Source organism: Protomyctophum parallelum, assembly GCF_964188405.1.
Source record: "Protomyctophum parallelum genome assembly, chromosome: 13".
Classification (NCBI taxonomy): Eukaryota; Metazoa; Chordata; class Actinopteri; order Myctophiformes; family Myctophidae; genus Protomyctophum; species Protomyctophum parallelum.
Genome location: NC_139708.1, coordinates 21,381,922 through 21,398,251, shown reverse-complemented (window position 1 = coordinate 21,398,251; position 16,330 = coordinate 21,381,922). Strand labels below are relative to the sequence as shown.

The following is a 16,330-nucleotide window of genomic DNA, read 5'->3' as shown; positions in this document are numbered from 1 at the left end:
TCAATTGAGAAGCTGCAGATTATGTCTATACACAAAATGATCATTTAACTGTGAGAGTGGATAAAAAGCAAGGCTTTTGCACACCTACATGGCGACAGGTTCGTAGGAGAAGGACAACCAAGTGCCCGACGTACTGAAAAAGCAACGTTTCGGTCTATTTGACCTTCATCAGGCTATCTTTGGTGTGGTGCGTCGTGGTTGCGCATCCTCCTTCCAAAACACGGAAGACAGTTGACTGGCCTCAAGTAGCCTACCCCCTGCTATATTATTATTATATCACAAGTTCACAACCTAATGTTATATAATTATTAATTTATGATTAAATACAAGGTTAGGATTATGCCTTTTTCATGAAAAGATTTTGGACGAATCCTTCTTTTTACTGCTGTTTGGAAAATCCTGGTGTGACGCATGGGTTATAGATTCACAGTCGGGGATTCCCTTAAGTTCTCGCGTACCGGTGGTATATGTCCCACGGACCGGACCGGCACCGGTCCACGTACCGGTGGTTGGGAACCTCTGTTCTAAAGCATGATTTATAGGAAAATCCACTTCATGGTTTCTCAGTTGGAAATCTGTTGCTGAGCAACACAGTTGACACAAAGAATTGTCACCCAACCCAACCCCACCACCCACCCACCCACCCCCCCCCACACACACACACACACACACACACACACACACACACACACACACACATACACATACACATACACATACACACACACACACACACACACACACACACACACACACACACACACACACACACACACACACACACACAATAACAATGAAACCACAACTGTACCCCCCCCTGTACACACACTCTCTCTACTAAGGGAAAACGAAAAGATGTCCTCACTCAGTTCAAAATGGATATAGTGACTATTATTTCTAGCTGAAACATCACAAAGGTACGTATGTCATGCTGCATACATTACATACAGTACATGGCAGCAACTGCACATTTGACTGACCACCCTATGCATGTTCTACCTCATCATCTCGGCAGTAATATTAAAGAATCCCATAGCAACTCATTAGCATGTTGGTTCAAATCTGCCATCTGCAGGTTGGAATGACTATAACACATTACACGGTTATGTGTCCTTATTTTAAACAAAACGAGTAAAAAAAAATAAAAATACCGTAAGCTTATCCCCAAAACCTTTCGGGTGACTGTTGTGTACCGTATATAATTCTGATGTTAAAAAAGGATCCCTTGTATGCCTTAATTAATAATACCTTATAATTGCCCTCTAAATTAAATAAATAAATAATAAATATTTAGTTGATCTTTCACTCAATAGGGACAGCAATGTGTGGTCCAGCCCTATGGAACGTACAGAATGCTGACTAAAAAACAACAACAACTTCCTATACGGTTCATACAAAACAAGAATGACACGCGTATCATTACCAGCCAGGTGAAACAAGCGCTCTCCGTTGTGCATCTGTCCTCCCTTTTCTTAATGATTTTGTATTGTATTCCTTTGCGCTCGGTGAGCAAATCCGTGCAAGTGGATAGGAGGGGAATTCTGGTGCCGTCTCTATTATTCATAACTCTATGTCTATCCCTCGACAGGAGGAGGAAAGCGACGATCTCGACGTCTCCGCGGCCACTTCGTCGTCGTCCAATCACAGGCTTCCGCCCGGCGCGGCCTATCCGCAGCATTACAGCTCGCGCTACGCCGACGTAGGCTACAACAACGGCCTGCCGCAGAGAGACGTCGGCTACAACAACGGCCCGCCGCAGAGAGACGTCGGCTACAACAACGGCCCGCCGCAGAGAGACGCTCACGAGGAGAACCCCGAGAGCATCCTGGACGACCACGTCCAGCGCGTCATGAAGACGCCCGGTTGCCAGTCGCCAGGCACGGGCCGCCATTCCCCCAAGTCCCGCTCCCCGGATGGCTTCCCGACCGGAGGCAAAGCGCCGACCGGAAACGGAGTGCCTCTGTCGTCTTCCTCGTCGGGCCAGGGCAAACATCCCGGCGCGGCCAGGCACGGGCCGAAGGGAGACACCGGCAGCCACCTCTACCACCACAAGCACGTGCACCACATCCATCACACGGGGGGAGGAGGGGGGAAGCCCAAAGAGCAGGTGGAGGCAGAGGCGGCCATGCGTGTGCACGGCGCCTTCCCCTGGGGCGCGGAGCACGGCCATTATGGCTCGCAGTCTCGGAATTATGCGGACGGCCTAATGCGCGCCAACCCGGCGGACCCCGCCGGTCACAGGTATGGACCCGACACGGACACTGTGTACTGTTTTTCTTTTTTCCAAATCATCTCCAATCCTAGCGTCCCTGTCCCATTTTGGGGCGGGAACCCCTTTTGGTGTTTTAAACATTATGTTATAATTTAGCTATTGAAAAATAGCAGATCTACAAGCTCATAGCGCGCCACTCGGTGGCGCGCTATGAGCTTGTAGGTCTGCTATTTTTGAAAAATCTTTGAAATGTGCCTCAAATCTTTCAGAAAATTGTCATGATTTAGAAAACCTTTTTTTTAATGTCGACGTCAGGCCTGAATGGGCTATTCTGAGCAAAAATAATATTCTTTTGGTTAAAAAAATAGATGAACATTCAGCGGAAATAGCAGATTTACAAGCACAGCACAACCTGTTGTGCACTTGTATATGGTCTACTTTCACTTGTATATGGTCTACTTTCACTTGTATATGGTCTACTTTCTACTTGTATATAGTCTACTTTCGGGAACTTATTTTCATTGTCCATCTAGCAGCAAAGGTGGCACGGCATGTAAGAGAACGTTCAAGAAAGGCGAGGAGTCGACTGCGCGGCCTGGCGAAACGCCGCTGCCTCCGGAGGAGATGGAGAGGAACCAGAAGATCCTTCTGTGGATGATGGAGGGAGAGAAAGAGAGCGGGCGCCTGCATAAGAAGAGTCCATACGGGTAAGTGAACCGTAAAACTGCCCCGCTTGAGACCTGAGGTCGATTCTACAAAATGTGAAAGAGCTCGTCTACAAAATGTCGAAGTCTCGTTTATCGTGGGATGTGGATGGAGCTTGCGATAGACGAGAGCTCACGCTTTACGGCTGAAACACAGCCACGGGGTTACTATCGACACGGGGTTACTACTGTTGGCATTATGAAGAGATGATTTATTCCAGGTCTTAAGGTCTTAATGGGGTTTTGTAATACTGCTGCGTCGTTTGAAAAAAAAAAAAAAAAAAACGTTTTTATCGTTTGTCTTCAAGGAGCACCACGGGGTCCAAGAAGACCGCGGGGGGCCATGACACGTCTCGGCTCAGCTCGGTGGAGAGGCCGGGAGGAGTGCACCCGTGGGTCAGCGCCCAGCTACGGAACAACGTGCAGCCGTCGCATCCCTTCATCCAGGACCCCACCATGCCCCCCAACCCAGCCCCCAACCCCCTCACCCAGCTGGAGGAGGCGCGGCGACGGCTTGAAGAGGAGAAGAAGAAGTCTGGAACCTTGCAACCCAAGCAAAGGTGAGTTTTTTTTTTTCCCCGGGCCAAGACGCCGACATATTCCATAAACTAAAAGCGTCAAGGTTCACGCGCAACGTGTTTCCTTCCAGCCGGCTATCGGCCGGCCGCCGATGTTTTTCCAGCACGAGTTGTTTTACTTTAACAAGGGATGATTCCGAATCAGCTTTATTGTCACCTCACAGTTTTACAAGTTAAAAAAGAAGTGGGTGAAATTCGTTTATGTGCATAGTTCCCATCATGCAATTTTTCCAAGAAAAACAAATAAAGGGAGGAGGAGAGACTGGGAGGGGGGGGGGGTGGGGTAGGGAGATCAAGGCAGGAAAGAAGAGAGTTTGACCGTGTGTAAGAGAAGTCTACAAACACAAAGGGGTGGGAAGTTTGACACCGTCTAATTGGCATCGAATGTCCTTCATTTCCATTTTCTCTTTGGTCGATAAGCTGGATATAATCGCAGGACTTTAATATCAGAGTGCATGTAAGCCAGGCGTTAACTTACACTGTATGATGTGTATGTTAGATCTAGCCTGCGGAACTAACGTCCCCTCCACGCACGCACGCGCGCACGCGCACGCGCACGCGCACGCGCACGCGCACGCACACGCACACGCACACGCACACGCACACACACACACACACACACACACACACACACAGCAGTCCATGTGTCTAACTGCTGGGATTGTCCGGTCCCTCAGGTATGTGATGGAGGTGATCCAGAGGGGTCGCACTGCCCTAAGGCCTGCACTATTCCCTCCGCTCAGCGTGGTGCCCGCCGTCTCTGACAGTGAGCTCTCCGAGTCTGAGTACGTCCTACCAGCCCCCCCTCCTCCCCCCTCCTCCCCTCCTCCCTCCCACTAGTCCCATCCCATAGACATGTCAAAGGTCACCCCCATCTTACCTCCCATGCCCATCGCTGGCAGTGTAGAATGCGAGCCCCGATCTCACCCCAACCACAGTGAACATAATTATAACACGGATTGGCAATTCCGTACATACCGCTGTCTGCTAGAAAAACCCCAAATCTGTACATATTAAGGCCTATTCATAGTCTGGATTTTCGGTGGTGAGGTGACCACCGCTCCAGTGGTGAGCTGACCACCGGAGCTGAAATAACATTGAGCGGTGGTGAGTAAAAACAGAGAGAAGGGCTGGAGCGGTGGCGGTGGTTTGCTCTTCACCGCGGCTCGTGACGTCATGTTGTAGTTCGGTGGTCACCTAACCACCGAAAATCCAGACTATGTATGCGCCTTTACACTACTATACTGTTTTGGCCGCGACGGAGGCGTGGCTTTCATTCACCCCATTATCTCAGTCAGGGCAAATGCGCTCCCCACAACATTATTGTACGATTCTGTGATACTGGGTTGCAACTCGGTCAAGTTTGCCCCTCCGTCGTTGTCAATGGGGAGGATTTCAGTTTAATGTGTACGGATTTGGGGGTTTTCCTAGTAGTGTATGTACAAAATTCAATCTGTGTTATTTCACCGTGTTTGGGTGAGATCGGGATGAGAATGCTGTGTGTGCGTGTTTGTGTGTATGGGCTAACGGACACTGCTGTGTGCATTTATGTATTTGTAGACCCACCAGGTTATTTAGTGAATTTAATGTGCTTTGTTACTTGGAAGTAGCCTGCATTCCCCTTGTAGAGTCCTAGGCAGTATCCCTGTTTTTTTGTTTTTTTTAATAATGCAATTAATTGTTGTGTTTGTTATGTCTGAATGTGTGGGGGGGGATTAGATTCAATGCTTGATGTCTTTAACACCTCAACCCCGTGGCTCGTCCATTACATGTTGAATCATTACCCATTGCAAAGGAAAGGATTTTTTTTTTTTTTAGCCATTCTGTAATCAATGTCAAAGAAATGAATTTATTTATTTATTTCATCTCGCTTAGAGTGATTATTATGATTTTTATTATTGTTGTTGTTGTTTTCAGTAGATGGTACCAGAGTGTACTGTACTGGCTGATGGAGACATGGTGCAGTCTAGGGACAGGGCTAGTTTTTTGATGCCGTCTTTCAGAGCACGGTGTCTCTTTGATGTTCCCATGCCTCTTCTCTTCATAAGGGTAGTCCAGGGGATGCAGGGGAACAAGGGAGCTGTATTGAGAGGAGCAGATGAAAGGCAGATAGCCTTGCATTGCCCGTGGATATATCGGCCCATTAGACCCAGGGGGACTGGGATTGAGTACTTTGTATGCCTCTTGAACACTGCAATCGGCCCCGTGTTGGCTTCGGTTAATGTAGCCCTCGAGGAACACCACGGTTGCTTTTGAAAAACGGGAGGCACCATTAACTCAATAACCTGAACTCTGTGGAGTTGTGAAAATATCATACAAAAACTTGTGGGTTTGTGAATAGTTGATTCTTACAAAAATTTTGGTGCCTTGTTGTTTGTTGTCGAGGTACGGCTGTGTACCGTAGGTGAAAGTAATAGGTGTTAGGGCAGGGCGATATGACTTCAAACCAATTGAGCACGATTATTTCATACTTTTGTCTCAATAACGATCAATGAACCTTTAAAAAAAAAAGGAAAAGGCAAAAGTAGCAAATCTACAAACTCACAACACGTTGCAGATTGCACGTTGCCGATATTTTCACTTCGTTGTACACCACCATTGTACATCAAATAATTATAAAGGGTCAAGTGGTTAATCAGACTAATCAATTTAGTTGATTATAAAAACAATCAGATTGTTCACTGTTCAGCAATATAATTATTTTGTGTTGATTCCACAGATTTATAGCAAAATATATAAACTCTTGATTATTTGGTTATAAGTTGGTTATTAGTTCTGTATCGGTTTCAATATATTTCCGGTTAATTGCCCAACCTTAGTAGGTGTTCATAATAATAGGACATATCCCCCTCTCAGTGGTCTCGAACAAACGAGTGGAAGGTTTCATTTCAAACATATTTTCAGATGGGGAAAGAATGTGTGACAAAAGAGTGCAATTTTAAAACAAGCTACGGGTACGAAACAACACAAGCCAGGGAGCTAGAAAATAACGGCATCGGACATGCAGTCAGTATCTGCTGTAGGAAACTGTTATTGCTTTTTCCACTGAGTTGATGAGGTGTAATGGTAACTGAGAGCAGGTGTTGGTGCCGGCGCTATAGATGCCTGGAGGAACATCTTGAATAACGATTTGTTCTCGTGATATTATTTTCTATCCCAACATTGCTCATAGAAACTAGCTACTCTGTTTCCTGAACTGTCTGCGACTCCGCGCTTTACTGGGGAGCAAGCAAAGTGCTCTTTTAAGTTTTAACCACTTAAACCATATACTTTTTTTGACCGATGTCTCCAAGGGGTGTATACTTGGTCCCATCCTTTTTCCCTCTCTACACCAATTCTCTTTGCCAAAAATAGCCGATCTACAATCTGACAACGCATTGTGAGCAGCTATTTTCATCCGATTGTTCACTTAGTATGATGACATGCCCAGAAAAGGGACGCCATGATTTACGTAGTTGATAAACCTTTAAAGCCTTTCGCTTTTTACAAGCATAATTTTGGCAGGCATATACATTTCTATATTTTATTCATTTCTTGACATCATGATCTTGCAAGTCTTATTATTTCATGGAAATGCATCTTTTGTGTGTAATGTGTGTATCTCTTCACATTATATAAAAGGCCACAGCTACGTTGACTTTGATGGAAATGTAATCTTTGCCAGGTGGAAGTAATACCTAAAAAAGGCTGCGTTTCCTCTAACATTCTACTCGACTTGGACGAGAGAGAGAAAACAATATTTAGATTTTTTTTTTAGATTGCTTTGTTCTTTCTATAGATGTAACATCAATATTTACCCTGCAGTCGAATGCGGAAATGATGATCTTGAGTGATGAACTGACAAATTGTTATTGAAATACTACAGATGTTATATTGTCTCTGCAGTCCTCCCAGGTCTAGGGGTAAATTCAGACTGTGATTTGTCTTTGCAACATTATCATACATTTAATATAATTTGCCATAACACATATAAAGCAGGCTTAAAGTCTTTGGTTTGAGCTAGTCTGAGAAGGGCTCCTACTGAGATGTTGATGGCAGCTAAGAAAATGTCTCATTCTAACGTTATGGACATGAAATATGAAAAGGTGTATTTATTATTATTTTTGTCTTTTTGTTTGGCAGACATAAAGCAACTAAAAAGTCCCCTTGTGAGAACATTACAGTGGCCTACTACTTCTGTGGAGAACCTATACCATACAGGACATCTGTCAAAGGGAGGATTGTCACGCTGGGCCAGTTCAAGGAGTTGCTAACTAAGAAAGGGAGTTACAGGTGAGTGTAATGTTTAACACCACATTCAATGTGTTCATGCTATCTGTATTATTGTTTAGAGTAGTGCAGACAAATAGATTTGTTTTAGATATACTTAGTCCAAAATAATCCAGTGTTAATCCAATAATAATAATAATAATAATAACATTTATAAAATATGTAATTACTAGAATAAGATTATATTTTCATAAAACAGACTTCCTGCAAGATAAAACCTAGTAAACCACAGGACATACTGTACGGGTTAGACAACCAGACCAGAACAACCAGAAAAAAATGAACACAATGTTTTGGGCCGATCAAATAATTTATAAGAAGAAAAACAAAACAAATAGTGTTGTCTCCTGCCTTTATTTTCTTCTTTCTAATGATTTGATCGGCCCAAAATATTGTGTTCATTGTCATGATTTGTCACGATCCGAGTTGGCTTTGTCCGCGGCGTAACCGTCTTCAAATAAATACTTAAAGAAAATCCTATAGGAGAAATGCATTGCATTTCATTTCCTGGGCCACTCGTCGTTCTGATAGGGGGAGGGACTGCGACGCTCTATTGACTAAGCTGATTAAGTGGACAGGAAAAGAGATAAAGTACAATTACCTTGGTAAATGGCAAATAAATACATGTATACATACAAAAGGGTTTTTAGTTGGTAGATATTAATGTAGAGTGGATTTTAACTTTTCTTTTCTTCTCGTAAATGATTGTAGGTATTATTTCAAGAAGGTAAGCGACGAGTTTGACTGTGGAGTGGTGTTCGAAGAGGTACGTGAAGATGATGCTATCTTGCCCATCTTTGAGGAGAAGATTATCGGGAAAGTTGAAAAAATAGATTGAGATGTTGATTGAAGAGGAAGGTGTCTAAAGAAGTCTGTCTTTGGTGGAATCGATAAGCGGTTGGATGGAAAACGAGGAAGTGTTCAGAATGGATAACCGGCAGTGGCATGGGGAAAGGAAGTGGCAAAGTAAGGAGGGGGATCTGGAGAGGGAATGCAGCGCGGTAAGAAAGGGCCTGACAGTGGCCGCCGCGGTCGGTGACTTTGTGACTTTTAAGACATACGTATGTAGTCTTTTTCTAAACATGCTCAGTGCCCTCCTTGCATTATACTGAGTACCACAAGACATTGGACTAGAAGAAAATACCTCATTCTCTTCTTTGTCTGGAGTGTAATGTAGCAATGTAAAGTTTGATTAGATAAAAAATGGACTACGAAAGTGCTACTAAAGCTGCATTATTTTTGATATGACTTATCAGAAGGTATCCTTTCTAATGTAACCACGCTTGTAATTTTTATATGTATTGGTACCAGATATTGTACAGTTTGTCTGTTTAAAAAAATAACAAAGTTTTATATCTATTTAAGTATTTAAAAGAGCTGTCAGTTTCAATCTTATATAAAAGCACTGTCGCAGTTCCAATTCAACATGATCACGACCTTGGATAGGGATGGTTTTTCGTATAATTTGTGACGGCCTTCAGGAACTATTATTGTCCATGCTATACCAAGTGCATTTAACACTCAACGTCAGTACTCTGTTAAGTGGCATCCCGCCATATTATGTGGCACTTTCACTGTATTATAGGCTACAACCCTGACTATGTTTACATGTAATCTGCAATTGGATTATCTGCCTTTCCCCCGTGGAAATTTCATTGGAAATTTGTATTGGAAAAAAAACCCAATGTTTATATGCTTGAAGGAAAGAAAAACATTGCAATCACTCGGTATGAGGTTGTTTCAGATGGATTAGGACTTGTGGTCATGACAGGTTGTATGCAAATGTATCCATTGAACACCATTACATCCCATCATGCTATTCTCTGTACCCAATCCACATGAAGCAGAAAGAAAATTATCATAACCACTTAAACCCTTTATATATTTTGTCCCCCAGGGGTCTGTACTTAATCGCCTACTTTTTCCCCCCTCACCCAATCTCTTTGCCATGCATTGTGAGCTTGTAGATCTACTATTTTGCCTAATGTTCACTCATTAAGATACACCCATGAGGATGCTAGGGTTCATGTGGTTACATTGTATGTTAATGAGTACAACAAAATCATATTGACTGACATAATGTAAGCACATTTGTGCCCAAAATCTGGGCATGCACTTTCCATTATACTTTTGACTTATATTAATTTTATATACCGTATGTCTTTTTTTCCCTTTTTTTTAAGCATAACATGACTTGGTTTTATATCATCTGTGCATCAACTGAACAAATGTGCATGGCGTTTTAGAAATGTCACCGTTTCTCCTGATCAAAATGACATAATTGTGCCTATAAGGTGTGTTGAGGTATAAAAAAAACATCAAAACATTTCATATTGAAACATTGCTACTTCTGCAACAAAATAAGAAAGGAAAAAAACGAATGCAAGTGTGTAGTATACTAATACAGTCTTGACTTTATGGGTGCTCATAGCATGTTTGCATTCTTTTGAGGCAGTGGTTTTCAACCCTTTTCATCAAGGTCCATTATTTATTCAGCATTTGAGCCACGGACCACCATTTGATGAGGTTTAGCCTCACGGACCCAAAACTAAAGAATATTTTGTTATCGCAAACGCAAATAACAAACGTTGATCAAAATAACAATTATTCTACATTCTCTAATATTGTATAGACTTCTTGTAAATTAAGTAATGCAGATGTTTAACAATAATGTAACTCTTGAGCATTTTACACTCTCAAGAGTCTATAAGCAACTCTCCATCATTCAGCTGGGGACCACCTGGAACCCGCTCAAGGACCACTGGTTGAAAACCACTGTTTTGAGGCATTCATTCAGAAAGCACTGAAGTCCACATTGAAACTGTAATCGGCTGCATTTAAGCATAGTCAGCGTTGATGGACGTTAGTGGTTTTCAACCCTTTACATTTCAAGGCCCATTTCTTTTGATTCTGCATTTGAGTCACGGACGACCATTTGATGAGATGAGAAAGAATATTTTGTTGATCAAAATAACAATTATTCTACATTCTCTAATTGTGTAGACTTCTTGTAAATTAAGTAATGCAGATATTTAACAATAATTTAACTCTTGAGAGCGTAAAATGAATCCAAATGGACCCGTACGGGTCCAGAGTTAAAGACCTACAAGGGTCCATTTGGTTTAACAACTCTCCATCATTTAGCTGGGGACCACCTGGGGACCCCCCTCAAGGACCACTGGTGGTCCCCGGACCACTGGTTGAAAACCACTGAGCTATGATAAATGATTTCTCCAGGATGCCCACACTGATCATGCCTGTGTAGTGCTTTGTATTTACTTTTTTATGTTTTTTTATTTTTCTTTATCTAGTCATGGCGACGACGACACACGTTGAGGTTCAGAATGTGGACTGGAAGTACTGTATTCAGAATTACCCCAAGCTCAGTATTGTATCATGTACCAGTATCAGTGGTGGACAAAGTAAATATAAGTATTCAAAAGTACAAATTACAAAGTGCATTGCTGAATTGAAAAGTAGAACATTTCCCAAATGTAAAAAAAAAAAAAAGTAAATATCTGAAATAAAAAATACTAAATAGTGAAAATAGCAGATCTTGTAGATCGGCTATTTCATTCATAATGTACTTAGTTACTATCCACCAATGAACGGTGTGTTTTTTATATAGACAGTTCATGCTGTGTGCCAGCAAGTATCATCCTAAAGCTATTTAGAAGTGAAATGCTTGTGCGATGTAAGCATTTGAAGTGTAAGCAAGTGTTATACACTGACAGTCAAACAGTTAATTCCTTCTCTAATTGCGTCTACCAGACACTGAAACGCAGCAATCGTGTTTATGCCTGTTTTTGTATAGGGCTGATCCCAGCTCGAGAAAGATTGTCATCCAATTAGCCAACGCCTTTCTTTCATTGGCTTTTCCCACGTTACTGTCCTTGTAAATTAATGCTTATATGCACAACGATTCACAATGAATAGCTCCTGGGTTAATCAAATCTCAACATGTGTATTACTTTAATGGTGCAAGAGGGAGAAGGGAGTTATAGAATGGAAAACAAATTGATGAGCCAACAAAAACAATAATAATCTAATGAGATTGGATTCATTGATGGATCAATTGAGAGTGTGTAGCCCTAAATTCATAATGCAAAATAATTTGTGACTTGTAGCCGTTAACCATTTGGCTTAACATAGCTACATTTGGTGCCTGGCAGGATTTTATTATTAGTGTAAAATAATAATACTTTTTGTTTTAATAGGTCACATCACACCAAAGAGAAAACAGTAGTAACAGCTAGATGTTGTTAATAAGCTTGTCTCCTTACGTTACTCCTTACTCTTTATTTACCCTGTCACCTGGGTAGACTCTTCATTTTGTGATAAAAAAATGTCTTGATCTCTTTGATTATCCAAATCCTTGTGTCAAAGTCGAAGCTCTTGCACAGAATGACAGAATGTTTTAAAGAATGGTTCAGGTGCATAAGATGACAGCCTCCCGTTTGGATGTCGTTAACCTGTTCTACACTGCAAATTGGCTTCAATGAACCCATTTAGACCTGAGGACGCATCTGTGTCACCTTATAGCTTTTAACCACTTTAACCATTATTTTAAACTTTAGCTGTTGAAAAATAGCAGATCTCAAACCCTAACGTAACCATAACCGCAAGCACGGGAGCAGCGCATGCCCGACCGTTGATTCCGCATGTCCGACCTTTGGTGTGTCAGATCTGCGTGTACATCCCACGACTACAAGCTCATAGCGGTGCCGCACTACGACCTTGTAGATCTGGTATTTTTGAATAATCGTGAAAATGTGCAAATCTTTGACTATTCTTTCACATTGAACGTTTTTAGCTCAAATATTTGCTTCTGGCCAAATACTGAGGGATCATTCTGGGGATCCTTGTCAGGAAAATGTTTGAGAACCACTGACATAGTCAGGATTTAGAAGATATTTGTAGAATCTGGTCCTCAGGTCTAAATTGTTTAATGTCTGATTTACTTCATTTTTTTCCAGATATATTTTCAGAAACCTCACGAAACACTGGGTTAGGGATCAATAGAATGGCTTCTGAATGTTGTTCAATCACATGTGCATACATCATGTGTGGTGTATTGAATGGTTAGCGTTTTATAACATTGCATCCCGGGTGCACATTCAACACAAGGATAGGCCGAGAAGACCAAGCAATGTCAATCCTTTAGGCTGCCATTTTGTGCACCTTTACCCATTGTGCTGGAGTCCGCAATGAGGAATGTGGTAGTTAATTGTCTTTGTAATTAGAGTGGAAAAATAGGTATTATGAGCAGAGTGGACCTTCAAATCAGAGTGCTGTAATTGTTGGGTGTTGTGTTGCATAGATACCCAATGTAAGGAATATCTCCTTTTCTGATGCTGTTTTTGTATTTATTTAGAAGCACATTTCTTTATCTGTATAATTTTTAAGTAACATACAGTCCAGTGCATTATCCTCCACTTTTCCTTACAAGAACACCTTGTTTGTTTGATTGTGAGAGGTTTACTCCATGACCTTAAAGGAACACTTCACCTCTTTTCACTAATGCTCGCTATTATCACGGTACAATTTCTCGCTCTATATCGACTCCGAGACATGCTGTAGTAGATCTGATCAGTGGTTCCCAAACTGCGGGTGGGGAGAAAATGGCCCTATTTTTATTTTATTTCCAAAATGTTTTTTTATTTAATTATTTAAATTTATTATATACATTTTATAAATTAAAATATAATTCAAACATAATTCCATACATAAAAATAAGAAATTGTTTAAGAAGTAATGAAAATAGTATGGTCTTAAGCTAAAAGATTTGGGAATCACTGCAGTGTAGATGGCTTACAAATGTACCTGACTTCAGTTCGTTTAATTCAAGCTATTGGAAACACTGGGTTTTCCTGGAATGTTAGCACACTACTAAAATAGTAGCCAGTTATTAGCAACTTTTTTGAAATTTCAAGTGCACACAAATATTATATCAATGATGTCCGATGATTGAAGTGTTCCTTTAAAAATGTGGATACACAACCATCACATTGTCTGTGTCGGGGGGAAAACTTGTTTGTCCAAAACTGTTACTTTTCAAGAAATGCAGAAAAATAACCTCAAAACACGTACAGAGACTTGACCACTTTCAACCTGGCATCCCTATTCTGGGCATGTCATCATAGGCAAAATGTTTTCCTAATATTTAAAAGATTTCTCGCAAATAGCCAATCTTCAAGCTCAACGCATTGAGATTGCAGATGAGCTATTTTCTCTTAACTTTTACGCGACACTCATATGAGTATGAATATGAAGAAGAAAAAAAAACATTTAAAAAGGATGACATATGGAGATACAAGTTTTCTATCCACCAGCAATAATCTGTTTTGTTTGATCTTTTTTGTTCAGTGTTTCTTTCCAAGCGGAGGGTATCAAATCATTAAACGATTACTGTGAAATCCCCTAAAGGTGATCTTACCTTATTTAAGATCATTGAAATGTACATAATAAACATAAGAGTGCCTTTATTACAATCTTAATGATGTCTGCTAAGTGATTGTCAGTCAGATCAATTTACCAGGGACTAGCTTTATACAGTACTTATTTTAATTTTGTACATTCTGTTTTAAGTGTTTGTCTGGAGTCGGTCTCGTCTTTGTAAATATGTATTATTGTGTGATCAACCAGCAGCCCAACTAGCACATGTGGTACCCTGGGACCTGTTTCTTTTTGCCAACTAGTGTCGTTATCATTTTAAGGTACTTGGACATTAAATACATGCAATAAACCACAGCTTGACTACTGACTATGCTTGGGTATATATTAAATGGTGGAAAAAGTACTCAAATGTTTCACTTGAGTAAAAGTATCAATACTGCAATATAGAAATACTCTGTTACAAGTAAAAGTCTGTAATTGTCTCCACCAGGCCAAAGGCATGGGGGAGAGTATGTTTTGCACTCCGTCCGTCCGTCCGTCCGTCCGTCCGTGTGTGTGTCCGTCCGTGTGACCGTGAGCAGCTAATCTCGGCCACCGTTAACCCGGTCGATGCCAAATTTTGCACACACACTCCCTGGATGCCAACGATGAACCTCTGCCCCAAACTTTCCAGAACGGCCTGTTATAGCGCCACCAGGAGGCCGCTTTGTGCAAAACAAGTTTTTTCACAGTACACCTACAGATTTTGTCCAAACATCACGCAAATTGGTACACAGTCTCTCTAGAGCCATTCAACGAAACCGGTCTTTCAGATTTCTCACACTCCATCCTGATTGGTTAAGATTGGCTTCCAAAGTTCACAGGAGTGCTCAGTTTCAAACAAAATGCTGCAAATCATGAACACATCGCGTGATTTCCGTGAAATTGTGCACCCACATTCCCACTAGGCCGAGGACGAAATGCCACATGAACAATTTCAAGTCAGCCTCAAGGTGGCGCTATAACTGGCCGAAAAGTGTTTTTACCTCTAACTGCACGGATCTGTGGATAACTTTGTATGCCAACTTAGAGGCCAAGGAAAAACCTTTGTCTGGAATTTTTCACATGTGCTCTTTATAGCGCCACCAGGAGGCCGACATATGTAAAACACAATTTGTTTGATTTCTCATATTCCATCCTGATTGGCTACGATTGGCTCCTACAGTTTTCAGGAGTAGCCCGCTTTGTACAAATCGCCACAACTCCTCAACGCAGCGTCCGATTGCGATGAAACTGTGCACGCATATTCCCACTAGGCTGAGGAAGAATCCTGGTGGAGACCTGTGCCCAGAAGGGCAATTTTTCTAGTTCAAAATGTACTTAAGTATCAATGGTAAAATTACTTGGGCAGAATGTCTCATTTCAAGTTTTCAAATGTATATAAATATTTTGAAAAGCAGATCTACAAGCTTACAATGTGAGCAATGTGATCGGCTATTTTCAAATGTAGTGGTGACTGTATGTTTTGTAATAATAATCAACATCTAAAGTAACTAGTAACTAAGGTTTTTAAGTTATTGCAGTAGAGTAAAAGTACAAATAATTGCCTCTGATATGTAGTGGAGTTCAAGTAATTATTGGAAATTGGAAATATTCAATTACAAATACCTCAAAATTGTATTTAAGTACAGTATTTAACTAATTTAAGTAGTTACTTTCCACCAATTGATTGTATGTTGTGTTTCTCTGTGTCTTAAAAATCAACCAAACTGATATTTCTCTAAAAGAACCAAATTCTAAAACATAACCAAATGTATTTTTCTTTGGCTAGATTTAGTAGTGAATTTGGCCTTCACCTGAGGGCTTCTGCAGTGCTGTGGTACGGACTGAAGAGGGCACTGTTGGTCCTCAAGTAATATTTTCAACTTGAAGTTTACTGCTCCACTTACAGTATTGTCCACTCATTCAGCCTGTGTGTGTGTGTGTGTGTGTGTGTGTGTGTGTGTGTGTGTGTGTGTGTGTGTGTGTGTGTGTGTGTGTGTGTGTGTGTGTGTGTGTGTGTGTGTGTGTGTGTGTGTGTGTGTGTGTGTGTGTGTGTGTGTGTGTGTGCTTCTTTCTTTCTGTCTGCAGCAGCTACATTTGCAAACTACTGTGCCGATCAGCATCATATTTCTTGTGTACACGCTGTAGGC

At 41.4% G+C, this 16,330-nt stretch overlaps 1 protein-coding gene across 3 annotated transcripts in view; it reads left to right on the top strand.

The window, feature by feature from the left end:
* Positions 1-14,562, top strand: part of axin1 (axin 1) — a 34,308-nt gene extending 19,746 nt beyond the window's left edge. The window contains exons 6-11 of one of the 3 annotated variants that reach the window (XM_083779677.1): positions 1,589-2,241; positions 2,749-2,919; positions 3,225-3,476; positions 4,172-4,279; positions 7,617-7,766; positions 8,475-14,562. In XM_083779677.1, coding sequence (XP_083635803.1) covers positions 1,589-2,241; positions 2,749-2,919; positions 3,225-3,476; positions 4,172-4,279; positions 7,617-7,766; positions 8,475-8,601 — 1,461 coding nt within the window. In that variant the 3' untranslated portion in view covers positions 8,602-14,562. Of the gene's footprint in view, positions 1-1,588; positions 2,242-2,745; positions 2,920-3,224; positions 3,477-4,171; positions 4,280-7,616; positions 7,767-8,474 lie in introns of all 3 variants that reach the window. The other 2 variants (XM_083779676.1, XM_083779678.1) reach the window with 2 other exon arrangements.
* Positions 14,563-16,330: the final 1,768 nt, after the last annotated feature.